The sequence below is a fragment of the Falco punctatus genome (assembly GCF_963210335.1).
Source record: "Falco punctatus genome assembly, chromosome: Z".
Lineage (NCBI taxonomy): Eukaryota > Metazoa > Chordata > Aves > Falconiformes > Falconidae > Falco > Falco punctatus.
This window is the reverse complement of record NC_137586.1, coordinates 28106099-28124152: the sequence shown is the minus strand read 5'-3', so window position 1 is coordinate 28124152 and position 18054 is coordinate 28106099. Positions and strand designations below refer to the sequence as shown.

The 18054-nt window shown below is 54.2% G+C and overlaps 1 protein-coding gene across 2 annotated transcripts; it reads right to left on the bottom strand.

Annotated features, from left to right (window-relative positions):
• Positions 1 to 2850: 2850 nt before the first annotated feature.
• Positions 2851 to 17793, bottom strand: FOXD1 (forkhead box D1; the record flags this gene model as incomplete). 2 transcript variants are annotated; one of them, XM_080372242.1, is made up of 2 exons in its annotated part: positions 6913 to 17780; positions 2851 to 2980 (listed from the first exon to the last, which is right to left on the bottom strand). In XM_080372242.1, exon 1 carries the CDS (start codon positions 8198 to 8200, stop codon positions 6935 to 6937), a length of 1266 nt encoding a protein of 421 aa, XP_080228368.1. In that variant the 5' UTR covers positions 8201 to 17780. The 2 variants fall into 2 exon arrangements, with proteins under 2 accessions (XP_080228368.1, XP_080228367.1); XM_080372241.1 differs by lacking the exon at positions 2851 to 2980 and having other exon boundaries at positions 6935 to 17131; positions 17696 to 17793.
• Between the last annotated feature and the right edge of the window lie 261 nt (positions 17794 to 18054).

Genomic DNA, 18054 nt, shown 5'->3' with positions numbered 1-18054 from the left:
CCGGCCCCCCCCCCATCCCGAGCCCCACGGTGTCTCCAAACACCCCGCGTGGGTGCCGAAAGCAGCACCGGGCCGGGCGGCGGATTGTCCCCGCCGGGGCGCGCTGTCAGCCCGGGGCGCTCCTTCTGCAGCAGACCGTGGGCTGCCCTGCCGGCGAACGGCCGGGTGCCCACCGCCGCCGAGGCGGGGCGGCAGCGTACCTGGGCCGGGAGAAGGCACGGAGCAGCCGGTCTCTCCGGCCGGGCGCCCCGGCTCTGCCCCGCCGCGGCCGCGGAGGTTCGCGCCGCTCACCCGGGCGAACCGCGCCGTCTCGCAGCCGCAGGCGCAGCAGCAGCTCCGGGGCTGGGTCCAAAAACTCTTGTGGGAGCGCTGGGTTTGTCTTGCCCGTGTGTTAGCAAGTTGTTGAGGGATTCTTCTGGGTGGGGAGGAGGCTGGAGGGGAAGGGGAGTCGGTTTGAAAGCAGACACAGCCACATGGCTTGTCGGTAGCTCCGCTCCGGTGCGCGGGACGGGGATCTGCCTCGTGTGCGGGAGAGTGGGGCCGGGGTCTCCCCCGAAAAATGTGTCCCGCTCGGCAGATGTCTGAACACCCGGAGAAGAGCCATGGCGCGGGGAGCCGTGCTGAAAGCGATCTAAAGAGGTTAATTTCCAGAGAAGGGCCGCCCTTTGGCTTCTCGTACAGAAGCGGGAGGCAGAGGGGAGGAGGTCTGCAGTTTGGTGTGAGCGGGGCCGCCGGCTGCCGAGCGCTTGCGGGACAGTACGAGGACACACACTCGTGTGCACTGCCCCACACGCAGCACCGTACGCCCGGGGAAAGACAAGGACGTCCAGGAAAGCGGGGAGGATGTTTGACAGAGCCCACAGAGCTGCCTCAGGCGGGATTTTGTGCAGTCAGGGGCAGGTTGGAATCAACAGCATAAATTATTTTCCACGGTCCATAATTTCCGACCCTATTCACTTTTCGGGCAAACCAATCACCTGACATACCGCCTCTCCTCGCTCTACGCTGAGCAATTTTTTTTCCCCACCAATGGTTCCTTTAACCGTGAACTACTGATCCTAAAAGACTGCCTTCCTTTACCTCTCCCTTCGTGCAGGTGGATTTTCACTGTATACGCGTATATCAGAAAGCTATCAGTTTCGTCTAGCGGCTGCTGAATAAGCAGACATGACAGTGTTTGTTTTACAAAAAGAAAACCCGAGGAAGACACCTCATTTATCTTGATTGTGTGTATTTAATGTATTCCGTGTATACAGGTGTATATGTGCCCTCCTGTAATGAAAGTCGAGAAACAGACCTACGTCCGCCGCGGGAGGAAGAGCCATATTCCTGGGTTTTACAAGGACTTTCCAAAGCGTCGGTGTTTGCCGGAGCGGCCACCGCAGAGCTACGGTTGCGCGGGTGCGGGTCGGTGGCAGCCACCGGGTCCCAGGCACACACGCCCTTCGATGCACACAGATGGCTTTCTATTGCGAGGAGGGGAGAGAAACACCTTCGGATTAACCGTGGATAACGCTTTCCCAGTCTCAGACAGCGAATTAAGGCAACAACTGAAATCTCTATTTATCCTTTTGCTTCCAACATAAATTGTATAATTTATCATCTAAATATGGGGCCCCGCAGACTTCTGCGGGCCGTTTTGCTCCATCAACGAAAGGGAAACTTAGGATCAATTCAACAGGTCTCTTGTGCCTTGGAGAAAGGGCAAATTTAATTATTTTGATTAAAAAAACAACACAACTTTCCCTCTTAATCCATCTCAAGGATATAATTTCTGAAATCGGCTGGACGCTACATTTAAAGAAAAATAAAAATTTTAAATGCCTTCCGTACAGTTCAGTCCATGTTTTTTGCGACTTCGCGGGCACTCCGGGGCCTAGCCAGTAGGTCTCTCCTCCGAGGTGCAGACCACAGCAGGACCCCCCACCGCCTCTCGCCGCGGAGCCCAAGCCCTGCCCTGAAGGCACATCTTCGTTCGAGGCGCATTTTACGCGGGATTCCCGCGGTGATTCCCGCCGAGCAGCCGCCGGGTGCGTCCCCGCTCCTACGGGCGGGCTGGGCGCGGAGCACCGCCGCGACCACGGAGCCTTCTCCCCGTTGCGCAGCCGCGCACGGCCCGCGGTGCGACCAGCGCTGCTGCAGCCGGGCGGGCCGAGGGGTTGCGGCGGGGCGCCCTGCAACCCCCCCAGCCCCTCAGCTGTTGTCTCTCCTCTCTTGGGTCGCGCCGGGAGCTGCGCGGAGAGCCGGGCTGGGCGGCGGGGTGCGAGCTGGCGAGGCTACGGGGCCGGCAGTCTGCAGCACCCCTCCGGGAGGGGACAGGCGGCGGGGCACGGCGCTCTTCTGCAAGAGAAAAACAGGAACAAGTAGATTTATCGATCTGGGGCTCGCCTGCAGGTCTCCCCCTCCCCCTCCACGAAAATCGATGTGCACCCATCTGCGCCGAGAGGCAACGAGCACATTTGCTGCCGCAGCACGGATCCGAAAGCATCTCGTTACCGTCGGGAGTGTCGTTCTCCCGCACGCACGTACACACGCACATTTATGCCCGAATCTTCCCTCCGAACCCCAGCCGTGCTTCCCAGCGTGGGAAGGGGCAGCGAGTGGAAAGCCCACGGCGGCTGCTCGAGGTGGCTCCCACGGTGGGGGCTGCGGAGGGGAAAGGACTTGCGGCGAAGGGCGGGGAAGCCCAGCAGTCACCTGCGGCAGGTCACCGGGGCGTGCGGATGACGGGCAGCGGAGGCGGAGGGCGAGAGGGCACCTACCGGCTCAGGAGCAGCCCGGCTGCGGGCACGCAGCGCCGGTCCCCGCCGGTCCCCGGGTCCCGCCGGTGCCTGCGGCCCAGCGCCGCTCCGAAAGGGGAGTGGGAGAAACTTCGCTGCGGATGGGGGAGCCGCTGGCAGCGAGCTGAAAGACGGATCTGCTTTGGTTAGCAAGTCGCAGAGCGGGGAGCATTTGGCCGCGGTCATAATTTCCATGATTTCTGTCAAATACAGCATTATCAGAGACTACTGAAGTACATGCTGTAAGTAATGAGGGAAAGTATTACATACGGCGCGTAGCCTCCGGGCCGTGCCAAGGGGCTATTAAACCAGATCCACTTTCCAACGGATCCCCCGCACAGGCCTCAGCCTCGGCAGGGGCGACCGTGCGCCCTGTCCTCACCACCAGCGCTGCAAGGAAGGGAGCAGCTGGGAGCAGGTGACGCCCTCGACCCCACTTTTACCCTCCAGACTCGGGGACGGGCCTGGCCCTGGGTACTTTGAGACCAGCCTGCAAGGGACGACGGCGGTACCAGCTGACACCGCGCTGCCCCCAGAAAAATAACCAGGAGAAAATGTACAGTTCGAAGAAGCTGCGGACGGGGAAGGTTCGGGAGGAGACCTTCTTCAGGGCCGGGGAGCCGCGCACGGGGCCCCCAAGGCTCGGCCAGACCCCCGGGCTGCGCTGCCCGCCGCAGCCCTCACCGGTGCCGGCAGAGCCGGCGCGATGTCGGGCCCCTCTGCACCAGGCGGGGGGAGCGCTCCGGCGGGAAGGGCGCGGTGTGCGGACTTGCAAACTAATCAGCTTCCAAAGGGAGAGGGAAGGGGAAACTTCTTTTATAGAGGATGTGGGAAGGGACCTAACACAGTCCCGCTTGAGCGAAACGTTATACAAGATGCTTGAAAAGAAATAATTAAAAAAAAACTAATTACAAATATATAAATCACCCAACAGAACCAAAGAAATATATGGAAGGAAACGTTTCTGGATAGAGACACTGTGTGTGGCATAAAAAGCGATTGAATACATAAGGGCTTCATTAAATTCCCAATAGATAACATTTGGCTAAATCTATCCCTAGATTAAAACTCTACATAATAGCACCATAAACTAAAAAGTTTCTTTTTGTGTGGTCCTTCTGGAGGAACTGATTGAAACATTAGCCCCCTCATAGAGCAATCCCCTCCCAATTCAGCTCCAGTAATTCGCCTCTCAGCCCTACGGGGATATGATGAGAAAAGGAGACGGGTTAATGAATCCACACTTTGTAGCTGGGAGGAGGAGAAGGAGGCGACACCATCCCCGTTTGTCCCACCAGCTTGTTTTCAGGGCCCACCCTATTCTGGAGGAATTGTTCGTCTGGGCTCCGTCCCTGCGAGGGCTGCGCGTCCCCTCTGCTCGCCGTGCAGGTCGCGGGGGAGCGGCGGGCCGTTTGCGTGCGAGCGGTGCGGTGCGGCGAGCCCCTCGGCGGGCTGCGGGGACGGCGCCCGTTCTGGCGGCACCTGCTCCGGCGGAGCCGCGAGGGGAGCGGGGCAGCGGGCCCCGCCGGCCAGGCCGAGAGGCCTCCTGCACACGCAGGGAAAGCAAGCGAAGGGATCCTCCCCCCGGCACCACCGGGCCCTTCCCCGACCCCTTTCCTCAGCGCTTAAAAAAAAAAAAAATAAAGCTACACCACGTATTGCAGTTTGCTCCTGCTGGCCTCCCTGCGAACTCCCAAGTGAAGGTGTCCGCACAAGATGCGGACGACAGGCATAAAGCGTGGAAGAAACAAGCGGCCGAGCAGTTTCCTTGCCATACACCCCTGAGCACGGTTCTCCTCAGAAGGGAGCCGAGGGGAGGGCGGCGGGCGCGTTCGGACCCCACCGCCCGCCGGGCCGGCCGGCCTCCACGCAGGGCGGGTCGCCGGACTCCCCAGGGTCTGCTGCGGGGAAGCCAAGAGAAACAAATACCGGGTCACCGGGACTGCTCTTCCCATCTAACTGCACCGGGACAGCGCAAGGAGACACATGGCCCCTCGGCCCAGGCCGCTGCTCGAGCAGCCAGACGCCAGACAGACCGCAAGCAGCATCCCTCCTCGGGGAGCCCGGCACCGCCGCGCTCACGGCTGCAGCCGCCTTCTTCCTCGCGAAGCCTTTCCCTGCGTGATTTCAGCTGCGTCTCCGAGGGGCGCCACAGCCGAGCCCGGTACCCCGCGCTGGACCGGCGCGGTGGCCCGGCGGGTCCCCTCACCCGGGGAAAGCGAGTTAACCGGTCCCTCGTGAACAGGGACGCGCTCTCCCCAAGGGGTACGTACGCGATGCCTGTGGGCTCTTTTCCCTTTGGTTTTAGAAATTAAACGGGACTCTGCTTCCTGGTCCTGTAAGGGACCCGGGGCACCCAAATTGGCCCTCCAGCTGGCAGACTGTAAATGAAGCCCAGCAGAGGTTTTACGTCTAGCCTTTCCGCTTATTGAAAACCATTAATTTAACCCTGTATTGCTACAGACAAAACAGAAAAGCGCCACTTTTCTACCCACGAGAATACTTAAAACCAAAGCGACGAAGTACTTCGATACATAAAAGCATGTAACCACACAACCTTCCCTTCCTCACTCCAAACAGCAATAAAAGGCATCCCTCCTTTTTTTTCTTTTTGACTAAAATTCACATAATTTATCCCTGAATCTAATAAATTGTTATAAGTACAGTCGTACTCGAAAAGCGCCTCCCTGTTTTGAAAAACGCGTGTTCCTAGTCCACTACAAGCAGCCACACGCCTACTCTTAAAACCTGCGATTTTCTTTTCATGCCTAAGCTCCGAGTATTTGAGGAGGGCTTTTTGGTTAAAAAATAATTTTAGTTTAAGGAATACATATCCATCGACCTTACGCGGGTTAAGACGAGAGTTCAGAATCAGAAAAGTTGCTGCCACGGTTTGTTCCGTACACTTCCACATATCCTTACTTCAGTAGCTCCTGCACTCAATCAGCTCATCACACGAGGATATTCCAATGCTAATTTTATATTATATGTATTGAAAAGTAGAAACATATGTCTCTGTTATCGTCACAGAAACATAAGTTTCTAGGACAAATCTCTCTGAAGTTCTGTATGTGCCCCTTGTTAATAGTATTTTCCTTTGGGCCTCTTGCAAACCAAACTGTGATGCAGTTGTGATTTAGAACATAACCAAAAGTATAAAAATAGTTTTAAACCGTTTTTTTTAATCAGTCCCCTGACAGAGCCTTACAGAACTGGTCTTTATTCCCACGAGACAGACCTATTTCTATTTATTCCCTATTTTGTCCACACTCTTTTCAACCCCACCCCCACCCCCTCTTTCTTTCTCTGCTAGGGTTAACAATGGTTTGACTGCAAAGATCATATCCTGATCTTCTTTGCGATCAAATCCAGACATAAACATTTGAAACTATAAAATTCCTTGGCTATTGTGCTATTAATCCCGAAGAAAAAGCTATCAATGTCCCAAAGAAGGGAGAAGTATTAGGGAGGGAAAGATCCGAAGCCAATTGTTTGGCTGGGCTCCTTTGGTCTTTGGGTTTTTCTTTTTCTTTTTTTTTTTTTTAAATTAAAAATTTTATTTTTGAAAACGTGTAAAAATTTTACATTAAAACAGTACAATAATACTTGCCAGTAATTTTTAACAATATTCCTTGTAAAGAATAAGCATAAAGTACAAAATAAAAAACTCCGTAAGTCTATTATAATACAAAACACAGGTTAAAATAAGAAATGATAATCTTGACTTTCTTCTGTGTAAACATGTTAATCTTTTCTTTTATAAAAGTACATGAGACAAGTGTACTAAAATGAAGAAGTATTGCTTTGCTGTCCTCCCTCAAGCCTTTTTTTTTTCCTGTACATTACTGTTTTCAAGCTCCTAGACCTGAGAATCTCTAAACTTTAACTGTTTAGAGACGTTATTTATCACCATTTTTCTCTTTTTAAGGATAACGAGTAACTTTCCAACAGCGTGACCGCCTGCCCGTGCAGCACCGAGACCTGGGTCTGCACCAGCACAGGTCAGGGCGGCCCGCCACCGCGGCGGATGCTCCCCGAGCCCCACCACGAAATCCCCATGCAAAGCCCGCAGTTCCTGGGCGCCGTCCGCCGGGCATGCGAGCGGCGCCGAAAGGGAAACCCCCGGTCCTACCTTCGGAAAGACTCCCAAACCCTTAACAGTTAGAGATCCGGGCCGCGAAGCCGGGGGCGGCTGGCAGGGCGGCGGCGGGGGGCAGGCCGCCCCCGGCGCTCCCCAGCGAACGGGCTAGCCCCGGCGCTGCGGCCGACTGCGAGGCGCAGCTGCTCCCCGCGCCGGGGCCGGGCCCCCCCCCGATGATGCTCTCGATGGAGAAGGGCGAGCGGGCCAGCGCCGCGCCGCTGCCAGGCTTGGCGGCGTGCAGCGAGGCCGCCAGCGCCGGGCCCAGCGGGTGCGGGTAGCCGAAGGGCGTCCGTGCCAGTTCCGCCGCCGGCAGCAAGGGGCCCGGCGGCGCGGCGGCGGCGGCGGGGGGCAGCGCCGCGCCGGGGGCGGCGGGGGGCTGGCGGGGCGGCGGGGAGGGGTGGTGGAAGGCGAAAAGGGCGGAGTGGGGGTGGTAGGGCTGGAGCTGGAGGCCGTAGCCGCAGCCGTAGGGTCCGTAGGCGCAGGGCGGCTGCTGCGGCGGCTGGGGCGGGGGCTGCGGGAGGAAGGCGGCGGGGTCCACGGCGCGCAGCAGCAGCTCGGGCCCCGGGAGCTGCTGCCGCTTGAAGCGCTTTCGGCGGCGCAGGAAGCTCCCGTTGTCGAACATGTCGGCGGACTCGGGGTCCAGCGTCCAGTAGTTGCCCTTGCCCGGGTTGCCGGGCTCCCGGGGGATCTTGACGAAGCAGTCGTTGAGGGAGAGGTTGTGGCGGATGCTGTTCTGCCAGGCGGGGAACTTCTCCCGGTAGTAGGGGAAGCGCCCGCTGATGAACTCGCAGATCTCGCTCAGCGTCAGCCGCTTCTTGGGGCTCTGCAGGATGGCCATGGTGATAAGGGCGATGTAGGAGTAGGGCGGCTTCACCAGGCTGTTCTTGCCTCCTCCGCCGCCCGCCGCGCCGCCGCCGCTGCTGCCGCCGCTGCCGCCTGCCCCGCCGCCGCCCGCCGCCGCCGCCTTCTGCGGGCCACCCCGCGAGGGGGGCCGAGAGCCGCCGGCACCGTCCCCGCCGCCCGCCCCAGCGCCGCCGCCGCCGCCTCCGCCGCGCACGGGCGACCGCGGCAGCAGGGCGTCGTCGTGGAGGTCGCCCACATCCTCCTCGTCCTCTTCCTCCTCCTCCTCCTCCTCCTCCTCCTCCTCGTTGTAGGAGCGGCGGCGGCGGCGGGGCTGCGGTTCCTCGTCGTCCTCCTCGTCGTCCTCCTCGCCCACCACATCGATGTCGGTCTCCTCAGCCAGCGCCGACGCCTCGGACATCTCCGAGCTCAGGGTCATGGCGCGGCGGCGGGGCAGCGCATCGGTGGCGGACGGCGCGGTGCGGCGGGCGGGCGAGCGCCCTCCCCGCCGCCGCCAGGCCCCCGCGCCTCTCCGCGGAGAGCCGCCCCGCCGCCGCCGCCGCCGCCGCGGGCAGGCGGGCCGCTCCGAGCCGCGCCGGCCCCCAGCGCCGCCGCCGAGCTGCGGGAGCGCTCCCGCTGCCCGCTCGGAGGCGGCGGCTGTTTCGGGTTTTGTTTCGGGGTATTTTTTGCTGCTTTTAGGATTTCTTTCTCTTTCTTTTTCCTCCTCCCCGCTTTTGGGGGTCTTTGTTTTTGGAAGGGGTTGGGGTCGGGGTTTGGGGGGCGGGGGGGGCTGTGCCGCCGCTCCTGGAAGTCGGTTCCCCCTGCTTTCTCCTCACCTCAGCCCCCAGACATTAATGGATGCGGGGCAGGAGGGAGTGCGCCTAGTCCTGGGAGGAGGAGAGGGGAGGAGGCTGGCGAGGAGGGAGGGCGGAGGGGGCGGCTTGCCGGGCCTTAGGAAAGACGGCAGAATGGCTGGGGCCGAGTCCCAGAGAGGGCGGCCTTCCTCCCTCCTTATAGCGAGGGGGGCCATCACATGGCTCCCAGCGTCAGAGCGCAGAGGGGCGAGCGGCGGCCCCGGGCGGCGCCGTGCCCCCCCCCCCTCCGCCTCCGCGGGGCGCCTCGCCGCCCTCCCCGGCCCCCCACCCGCAACCCGCCAGGAGGGCTCTGAGGGGCCGTGGGGCGACCGGGGCCGTCTTTAGTTGAAAAGAGGCGAAATAAAAAAAAACAAACACCCTCCCCGGGTAACAAAACAAAACAAAACAAAAAAGTGCAAGTCTGTCCCAAAGTGCTGGATCGTCTTCCCAGGAGCCGTCCGGCGTCTTCTTGGGCTGCCCCCCAGGGACGGGGTCTTGATTCCCGTAGGAAGGAGGGGGGGGGGGGGGGAAGAAATCAGGCCGGAGAGGGAGGTGGTGAGTTAATAAACTTGAGTTCTGTCCACTGGATGCTTTAGAGACACCTGCCCCCCCGCCCCCCCCGAGTTTAATTCATTTAAGAATGAAATCAAATTTCTCTCTTGTCGACCTCGCAAGCCCTCAAAGAACTTCCTCCAAAGCACACCGCTAATCTCACAGTTTATTTGTAAGGCTGTTGTTTATAAAGGGAGAGAAGTAGTTCCCTCTATTATGGGAAATACCAGCAGAGAATTAGCGTTACCTCTTTCGTACGCAAAGGAAAACAATTCACCAGCCTTTAAAATGCGAATTGTGCTCTAAGTGTAGGAGCAACACCCCCGGGAAAGGGACAAAAAGGACTGATTCCTAATTAAATCCCACCGTTCCCCGTTTCAGGTGATGCAGGCGGTAACAGCAGAGGCGCGGCGACTCCCATTACCCGAGGGCTGTCAGGGGAAAAAAACCAAACTTGGACATAAATGCAATTATTGCGGTCTTAAAAAGAAAAGCACTGAAAATTCCCATCGCTCCCAGTTCTGACAGGATAACCCACGATCAGGAACCGATTGGGAGTAGAAGAGCACTTCGTGCTCCGGCAGAAATCGTCGTGAGAAGGGCAGACGGATGCCTAGTGTCCTTACTGCTCAAATCTCGTTTCTTGAACAACCCACACCCCCAATTTTCTGGAAGCACATTTTCGATATATCGCCCTGCTGCAAAGCTACAAGCCACCCTGTTTCAAACCCAGTTCCATGGATTTACAACATAATCCTTTCTACTATTTCCAAATAATCCTATTTACATTTTGTTCACTGCTAAGGCGCCTGCAGGAGAATACCACCAAAAGTTACAAAAGGGTGTGTGTGTGTGAGAGAGAGAAAGAAGAAAAAAGAACCCCCAAACCCAGTAGCTGACTACTATTTTTTCCTGTAGAAAGACTGATAACGTCGCTCGAGATTTGTAGTTCTTAGGAAGTAAAACGCCTCTTTCAATTAGTTTTGGGGTCCCAGGGCAAGTTCCTAAAATGGAAGACAGAAAAGAGGACTTTTCCTCTCTGAGAGGTTTCACCTCTTCACAAAGAGTATTTCTTCCTTTTTACTCTCCTTTTCTTCCTTTTATTCTTGCTCTTCTCCCGGCCTGAACGTTTTAAAACCATCCCAAAAACAAAAGAACATGCTCTTCAATAGGAAGAACGGTTTGAAACTTTATGGGGAAGCACCGCTGTAGCGACAAACCGGAGGAGCCGGACCTGCCCGCCGCTCCCCGCTAACACCGCGCAGGGCACACCGGTGTTCCATCGAGAGGCTGACACCGGCGGCTCGTCGGCAGCACCGAACCGCCGGGAGCCCGGTGGCCCCGCCGTCCCGGGAGGGCCCCGGCTGGGGCGCGGGTCCTCCTGGACGTGGCCGGCTAGGGTGGCCTCGGGGGGGGGGGGGGGCTGGGGCTGGGGACCCTCCTGGCAGAATTGGGCAATACTGCAAGCCCTCGTCCGTCGCCGCGGTGGAGTCTGAGGAGGGCTTGCTTTCTGGGGGGTAGCTGAGCCAGTCCCCAGTGCGGACAACCAAAACCTGGCGTTACTGCAGCCCCTGGGGATCGCGACTTTCTGTGCCTCTGCCGCTCGCTCCCGTCCCAGCCCGGCAGGTGCCTTCACAAAAGGGAGAGAAAAAAGCGAAGGGAGGCGAGCAGTGGCGGCACAGCCACCAGCGGCCTTTCCCCAGGTCGGACCTCGGCGCTCCCGGAGCCCTGGGTTTGCCCGGTCTCCCGCCCCGCTGCGTGCCGCTCCGCTGCCGGCGGTGCGCTGCGCGGACGGGGGATGCCACCTACCGGCAAGGCGCACGGGGCGGCGGCGGGGCGGCCGGCTGCGGGGCACCGCGTGCTGGGGCAGGGCGCCCGGGCTGGGAGGGGCAGGGCAGGACCCCCCTGCCCGGGAACTGACCCCGAGACCCTACGGAAAAGCTTCGGGGGGGACCTTAGAAACACTTATCCATGGAAAGGCTGGAATTTCCGCGACCACTTTCCCACCCCCGCCCCGGGGCTCTGCCGCCCGGCAGCGCTCCTCAAGGCTGCGGGGCTGCCCCCTCGGGCCACACACCCACCCGCGAAACGGCCACCCGGGGCCTGGGACCTCGGAGCTGTCTTCCCTGGTTTCCTGCTGCTCGTGAGTGATGTAGTGAAACACACACCTCAAACCAGGGTAGCATAGAAGTGAGACATGAAATACAGGGACGCTTGTAGGGTTTATCTTTTTATTGCTTGGGTTTATTAATATTCATTATAAATTTTAATTATGTTATACATGCAATTCCTGCACGCGTGTCTAGAACATCCCACATTTCGTCAGAGTGGTGCATGCATAGGACCAAAGCACACTGGCAATCCATACAAGTGGTTCTGGTGGCTCCTGCTCCTGACCCGAGCCCATGCTCCTCCTCCACAGCAAGGCTGGGCCTCTGGCGTCTGCAGCTCCTGCAAAGCAGTGAGTACAGCAGCTTCCCCCGCAAGCCTCATCCCTCAGATCCAAACATGAAAAAGTGTTGGGTATTTTGGCAGCTCTTGGCTCCTGGAGGTGGCCAGACCAAGAGCATCCTGAATTAGATTGTGTGTCCAGGGACACTGGGCAGGAGCCAAACTGGGTGGATCTACCACTTCCCCTTAACATCTCCTTTGTTCTGGGGGACGATGTCCCTTGTGACCCACGCAGCACCCAGGCCACACACCCTATGACTGGGGAGCATGTGCCCCAGCACCCAGAAGCCCACGTGGGACAGAAGATAGACCTACAGACCTTTCCTGGCCCATTATTCAGAATCAAAGAGTACCTAGGGTACTGTTTAGGGCACTTTCAATCAGCCATTGATTGAAATCACTGGCTGAGGTGCTCTGGATTTTCTGGAGCTGACCCTGACCATGCACAAGGATACCAGAGCCACCTTCATCACCACACGGGTCAGGTGCCTGGAGGTGGTGTGCACCCCTAGGTGATTTGTTTAGTGTTTGGCTAGGTGCAGCCAGTGGAAAGCAAGGCAGAGCCTGGCCACCCGCTACACATGCTGTGGATGAAGAGCCTTCCCTGGGCCTGCTGCACCTTGCAAAACTCCAACACCAAAGGCTGCACATCTTTTGGCATGGCTTCATACACCCCCACAATCAGATCTGAGTCTTAGCTGCAGAACTGGACTTTCTGTTACTGAATAGAACCATTTATTGAATAATTTATACTTTTTGTCCATGTAGTTCTTTGGGCCAAAGGTTGGACTGGATTCAAAACTGCTTGTGTCATAGAAAGCGTAAATCCTCCAGCAATGACCTTCCAACAGGATGGTGGTGTCCATGACAGGGACCATTGCAATGATAGCTGTCATCTCCATTGCCCAGTATCACAGTGACCACCATTTCAGTTCCACTTTTTTGTGGCTTTATCTCTCCCTGTTCCCTTGCTGTGCAGTTTTGGGGGAAGGTAACACTTCCCTTAAGCCTTCTGTAGAGGCTGGGCCTTTAATTTCTATAAAATGTGATTAAGTGTTCTCAGGACCCTTCTGCACTTCTTGTCTAACAGAGCACATGGAGAGTTTATACCAGCTTAGACCAAGCCCTATCTAGGCAGCGTAAGCTCACTTCAACATCAGACAATACCAGATGTTCAGGGAAGAATACAGGAACAGGACAAGTGTGTAAAATTGGTTCCTAGCTGCCAGAAATGTAGGTTTCAGGATTTTTTTAAGCCAGAGATAACATCGGAATTTAACAGCCTGTGATGGAATTTCTTCTGCGAATTTGCCCAGTCACTTTTTGAAATCACGTATATTTACACTGCTGAACACGTTCTATGGTGAAATGTTCCCCAGCTCTAACCATGTCTGGTATGAAGTGTCTCTTTTTGTTTGTTTTAAGCCAGTCACCTGCTCATTTAATCTGATGTGCTCTCATTTTTGTACTAGAAAAGGCAAGCAACAACTGCTGTTGTTAACCACCCCCTCCCTGCTGTAGATCTTACCAAAATTATTTTCATTGGTCAGCTCTTTTTCAGGCTGAGGGGTTCTGCTTCAGAATAACTGGATTAGCACGGAAGTAATCTTGTACCCTTGACAATCCTCGCCATCCTCTCCACCTTTTCTCGTTCAGTTCAGGCTGATTATTATTGTAATAATCCTCCAGAACAGCATGAGATGCCTAGATTTGCTTTTTCAGTTTTAATTTCAACTTATTATTTCTACTTTTTTATACCAGTGTCTATTCCCGATGCTAGTGGAGGGATGCAGGATACCTGATTTTCAAAATGGAGCACAGGATTTCAGTGCTGGTACAGCAGGGTACTTGTCATATGAACAAATTGTGTTTGGTTTTGATTTAATGACTCCACTGATTATTGGAAACCTTTCTAACATTTGCCACATAACCCTTGAATTCTTCGTTGTAGACAAAGTTCTTGCAAATTAGGACCGAGATCCCATAATTAATGTCTCAGATACTTCAGGTATTTTCCATTTAATTCTGTGGCAATGCAAGTAAGCCCCGAAGGAGTATGAACCCATTCATAAATGCAGTGAGTATTGACAGGTGCACTCTTTGTTCACTTAGAAATCCTTGGGGATAAACTATACTGTGATCAAAGACAGAGAAGATTGATTTTTCCATCTAAAATTAAGTGGGTGGTGGGCTCCTGCCAGGGCTTGAGCAGAAGTAGCAGCTACCTGCTGCAGAAGGGGGAAGGCCCTTGCCGTGTCCAGCTTCCCCACCTGCTGTCACCTGTACTCACTTCCTGCTGTGCACCATGCTGGACCAGCAAGCCTAAAAAGCCAAAGGCAAAATCCAGAATGAATCACACCTTCACAGCCACCGAGACACTCGTCGAAGGTGGCACACTGACAGCTACACATCTAAAGTGGCAAAAATTTAGTCCTGATTCATCCTGGCCTACGTGTGCTATCCTCAGGTGGAGCTATGCCAATTTTGAGTCATGTCTTTAACGTTTCTGACTTGTAACTAATTGTCTTAGCAGGGGTGAAAACATTTCTGTGATCCTGGCTCTTGAATTCTGTGTATGGGATGTCTATGTCTACAGGAATAATCTGTTTGTTTCTCTGACATCTGCATGTAATTTTTAGGTACCATATTTTTCACACACAGCCAATGAGGAATGTGGTGACTTCTGACTTTTACCTATTCTCTAGCAAGACCTTAATTGTTAATGAAGACTAACACAAAAGCCTTTCATGGCGAGCCTTCATCCGTCTGATTAACATGTACTCCCAAATATCTGGCAATGCCTGTTTGAACCACATTCAGTGAAGGCAGGGGATTGATTCTTCATGTAGCACTGCTCTGACTACTCTCTCGTCGGCCTCTGCGGGGTGTTACAAACAGAGAGAGGCATCCCACAGCTCATGAAAGGCTTGTGATGTGGCTTGGAGCCCAGGTATTTTGGGTTGCTGAGTATAAGGGTTATAGGCATGGTGAGAAAAAGACAGTTTGCTGAGTAGCATGGTCTCTTCCTTGACACAGAAGTCTATTACGGATTACCCTATACAACTCACCAGTATGCGGTACGACACTGTAATATGTGAGATGAAAACAGCATTGCACTTAAGTTCATTTTTCCTGGGCTCCCATCCAGTGTTTATACATTTAGATTTCTTAAAAAGTTAAGAGCTCTTCAGTGACTCTTCTGTCTAGGCTTTCAGAGATGTTTTCTTTTCCACTGATATCTCTCACAACCCTTTTGCTCCTGTACCCCATAATGTTGCTACTTTCCTCCATTAAATTACTAACATATATGTGTATTTGTCCAAATAACTTAGTACTTCCCCCCTCATGTCCTGATGCTGAATACGGCATTCTTTTTAACAAATGTTTCCTAGTGAGATTTTTAATATCAGACAGATTTCCTTCACTACCTGAAAATACATAGCGTTCTTTGTGGTCACTGGCAATCAGGAAAAATATTACTGCACTTTAACCTGATCACTTATGTTTATGATCTGTGATTTTTCTCCTGAATATAACACTAACTTAACACCTCTTCTCAACATACCCTGTTATTACTTGCACAGCATGCATCATGTCTTTCAGGAGCACTTTTCCACTGGCATTTTGACAGCAAATATTATCATTCTTCGGCTTTTAAACTTCCACATAATTTAGAGACTATTTTCTTGAGTAACCAGTTTAATGGTCTTCTTCCACTCTATGCTGCTTCTGTGCAGCTAAGGAACTTTGCTTTAGCAATGTGTATTCTGTGATAGTTTTGAGATCCTAACTTTCACCCTTTTTCAGAACTGAAAAGATGTTTATTGAGCTCAGACTCTGTTCCAGTGGCTTTGGATCTGTTTGATTTCTCAACAGAAGTTCTTCAGCTACAACTAAATCCAGGTTTAGGTTTATGTTTCCCATTATGCAATTACACAAAAAGGACTGGAGGAAACAAGCCAATACTATTTTAGCATTCTGAAATACTTTTTCTCTGATGCAAAGTTTGTTTTTTGAAGGTCTGCTATTTGTTCCAGGAAATGTAAACAAATCTTACAGAGTCCCTTGAACTGCAGTTCTTGAACTGCTTCGGTTGATTCCTGATACAAGTCAGTGATGTGGTTTTCAGCATAATTTGTCTTCGAAATCTCAGATGAGGGAGTATGAAAGCATACCTTCAGCACAGTTAATCCCAGGCTGACAGCTGGGACAACACTTTCTACAGCTTCTATCTTGGAATAATCTTTCTGTGACTCATTTTCACTTCAGTATTTCAGCCTATTGAAACATTTTGCATGTTTGTAATCATCAATTGGCCTAGTAATTCTGAAATCTTTCTTATATATTGATGGCAGACTGTGATAATTCTGAAGCTGAAGTATTTATTGTTTTTACTTCCAACAGTGATTCAGTTGTTTTGGCTTGGGTTTGGGTTTTTTTTTCCTTCTCATCTTGGCTCTGTTCCCCTTTGCTGCAGGTACATTGCCAATTGCATCTTGCAATAAATTTTTATGCTTTCTTTTTAGTTTGGAACAAAGTGTCCTCCCCAAATCCCCCCTTACCCGGATCTCTTTTGTTTCTTTCCTTCTGAATTAGATACTGGGTTTGCTACCTCAGGTACAGTAACATTGGCCACCCCACCCCCTACTCCCACCCCCCTCCCTCTTTTCTGAGCAAACTGATTTACTGTTCAATTTTACAGATATGCTGGACCAAATTTCTGCAGATCCCCGCACCATCCTTCATAGCTATTTGATCATCCTCTAATTTTCAGCTCGGATATTAGTCTGCTGAGAGGCACAGGTTGCTCCTCAGCAGCCCCTTTTGAACCATCACTTCCCTGAGACCTTTTATCACCACCAGATGGAGTACTTTCCGGTTTATCATTCATTTTCACTAATTACAAATGTCTCAGTTTAAAAGCGAATGAAGTTTTTGCACAAATTAACACTCAGCTCCAGTGTAGTGAAAAGTTATAAGAGCAAATAAAATTTACACACACACGAAAAGCACTGCCTTGGCATAGCCTTGGCTCTGAGGATTACTGACATGGGAGCCTTAACATTAATCAATAAAGAAGGATAAATTATTAACATAGTCTTACAGAAACAAGAACAAAGGGAATAGTTTATTGAGAATACTCCAGAGAAGAACTGTTTTAAAAGGCATTAAAATACAAGATGAGATGGCAAAGTCAGCAGTATTACTACCGATGCCAGGAAGCTCATTGGGTTTGGTTACGGTGGCGATGGGGGCAGAATCACAGAGCAACACAAGCTTCCCTCTTGCATCACTCTCTGAGCACGTGCAGCACTTATGGGAGCACCAGATTTCTTCCCCGGTAAATCTGCTCCTGCGCCCTGCTGTGCAGCACAGGCCCAGACCCTGCAAAGGCTGCTGAGCTTTTGGTACGTCGAGAACAGCTGCTGGAGCCAGGCGTGCAAGTTCCTGATCGCCATGCGATTAGTCCCACCAGGCTCTTGAAGAGAGCAAACTGAAACACATGCGTACACCTGTGGAGGACCGACATTGAAGACTGTGAATCCTGTCTGCCCTGAGGAACACGGGCTGAGGATCAGGGTTTACGGATACGCAAATGCAGAAGCAGGTGCTTGGGTTAGGAGCTTGGGGATGGGCATTTGGTTCTTAGGATGGGGTTCAGGGAACACAGTACAGGAGAAGGGCACGTTAAGGCCTCAGTGATGGAAAATACCGCTACAGGGGAAAAGCTCAGAGAGCACAAGCAGAGTGTGCTCGACGGCCAGCACAAAGCACAGCTGCACGCGTGTGCCTGGTGACATCAAAAGGGACGGAAAGGCACAGCGGAACGCACCCGACACCCGAGGTGCAAGGAGAGCAAAAGGAGCGAAGAGCGGCCGCTTGGGCAGTGTGACACGTAGCCGTGCGGAAAGTAAAGAGAAAGCCCCAGCGGCGTGGCTGAGGGGGGCGGCCGGGCAGCGCACATCGCGGCTCCGTGCGGGGCAGGTTACCAGGGGGCTGAGCGCGGAGGGGAAACCATGGGGCGGAGCGGGCGGAGGTTTGCGTGCCAGGAGCCAGAAGGAAAGCACAACGCTTACGTGTTTTCTAGGAAGAGAACAAGAGTTAAATAGATAACGATAACGCCAGATCGGGGACGCACCCGTCCGCGGCAGGGAGAGCCGGGGGCGGGCCGGGGAAGGGGAGGGGGGTGCGGCGGGGGCGGGAGGCTGTTGTCCCTTGCGGGGGGGGTGGTGGTGGTGGCCGCTGCTGCTGTCTCTGGGTCCTTCGCCCGGCGCGCGGGAGCGGACCCACCCGCGGGGCCGGGACACCCGCCCACGGCACGGCTGCGCAGGGGGCGGTGCGGGGCGGTGGGTCCGCACAGCCCCGCACCTCCCAGCGCGTGCCGGGACACCCCGCACAGCTGTCCTCGGGCAGGTTCAGGCACAGCTGTCACCGG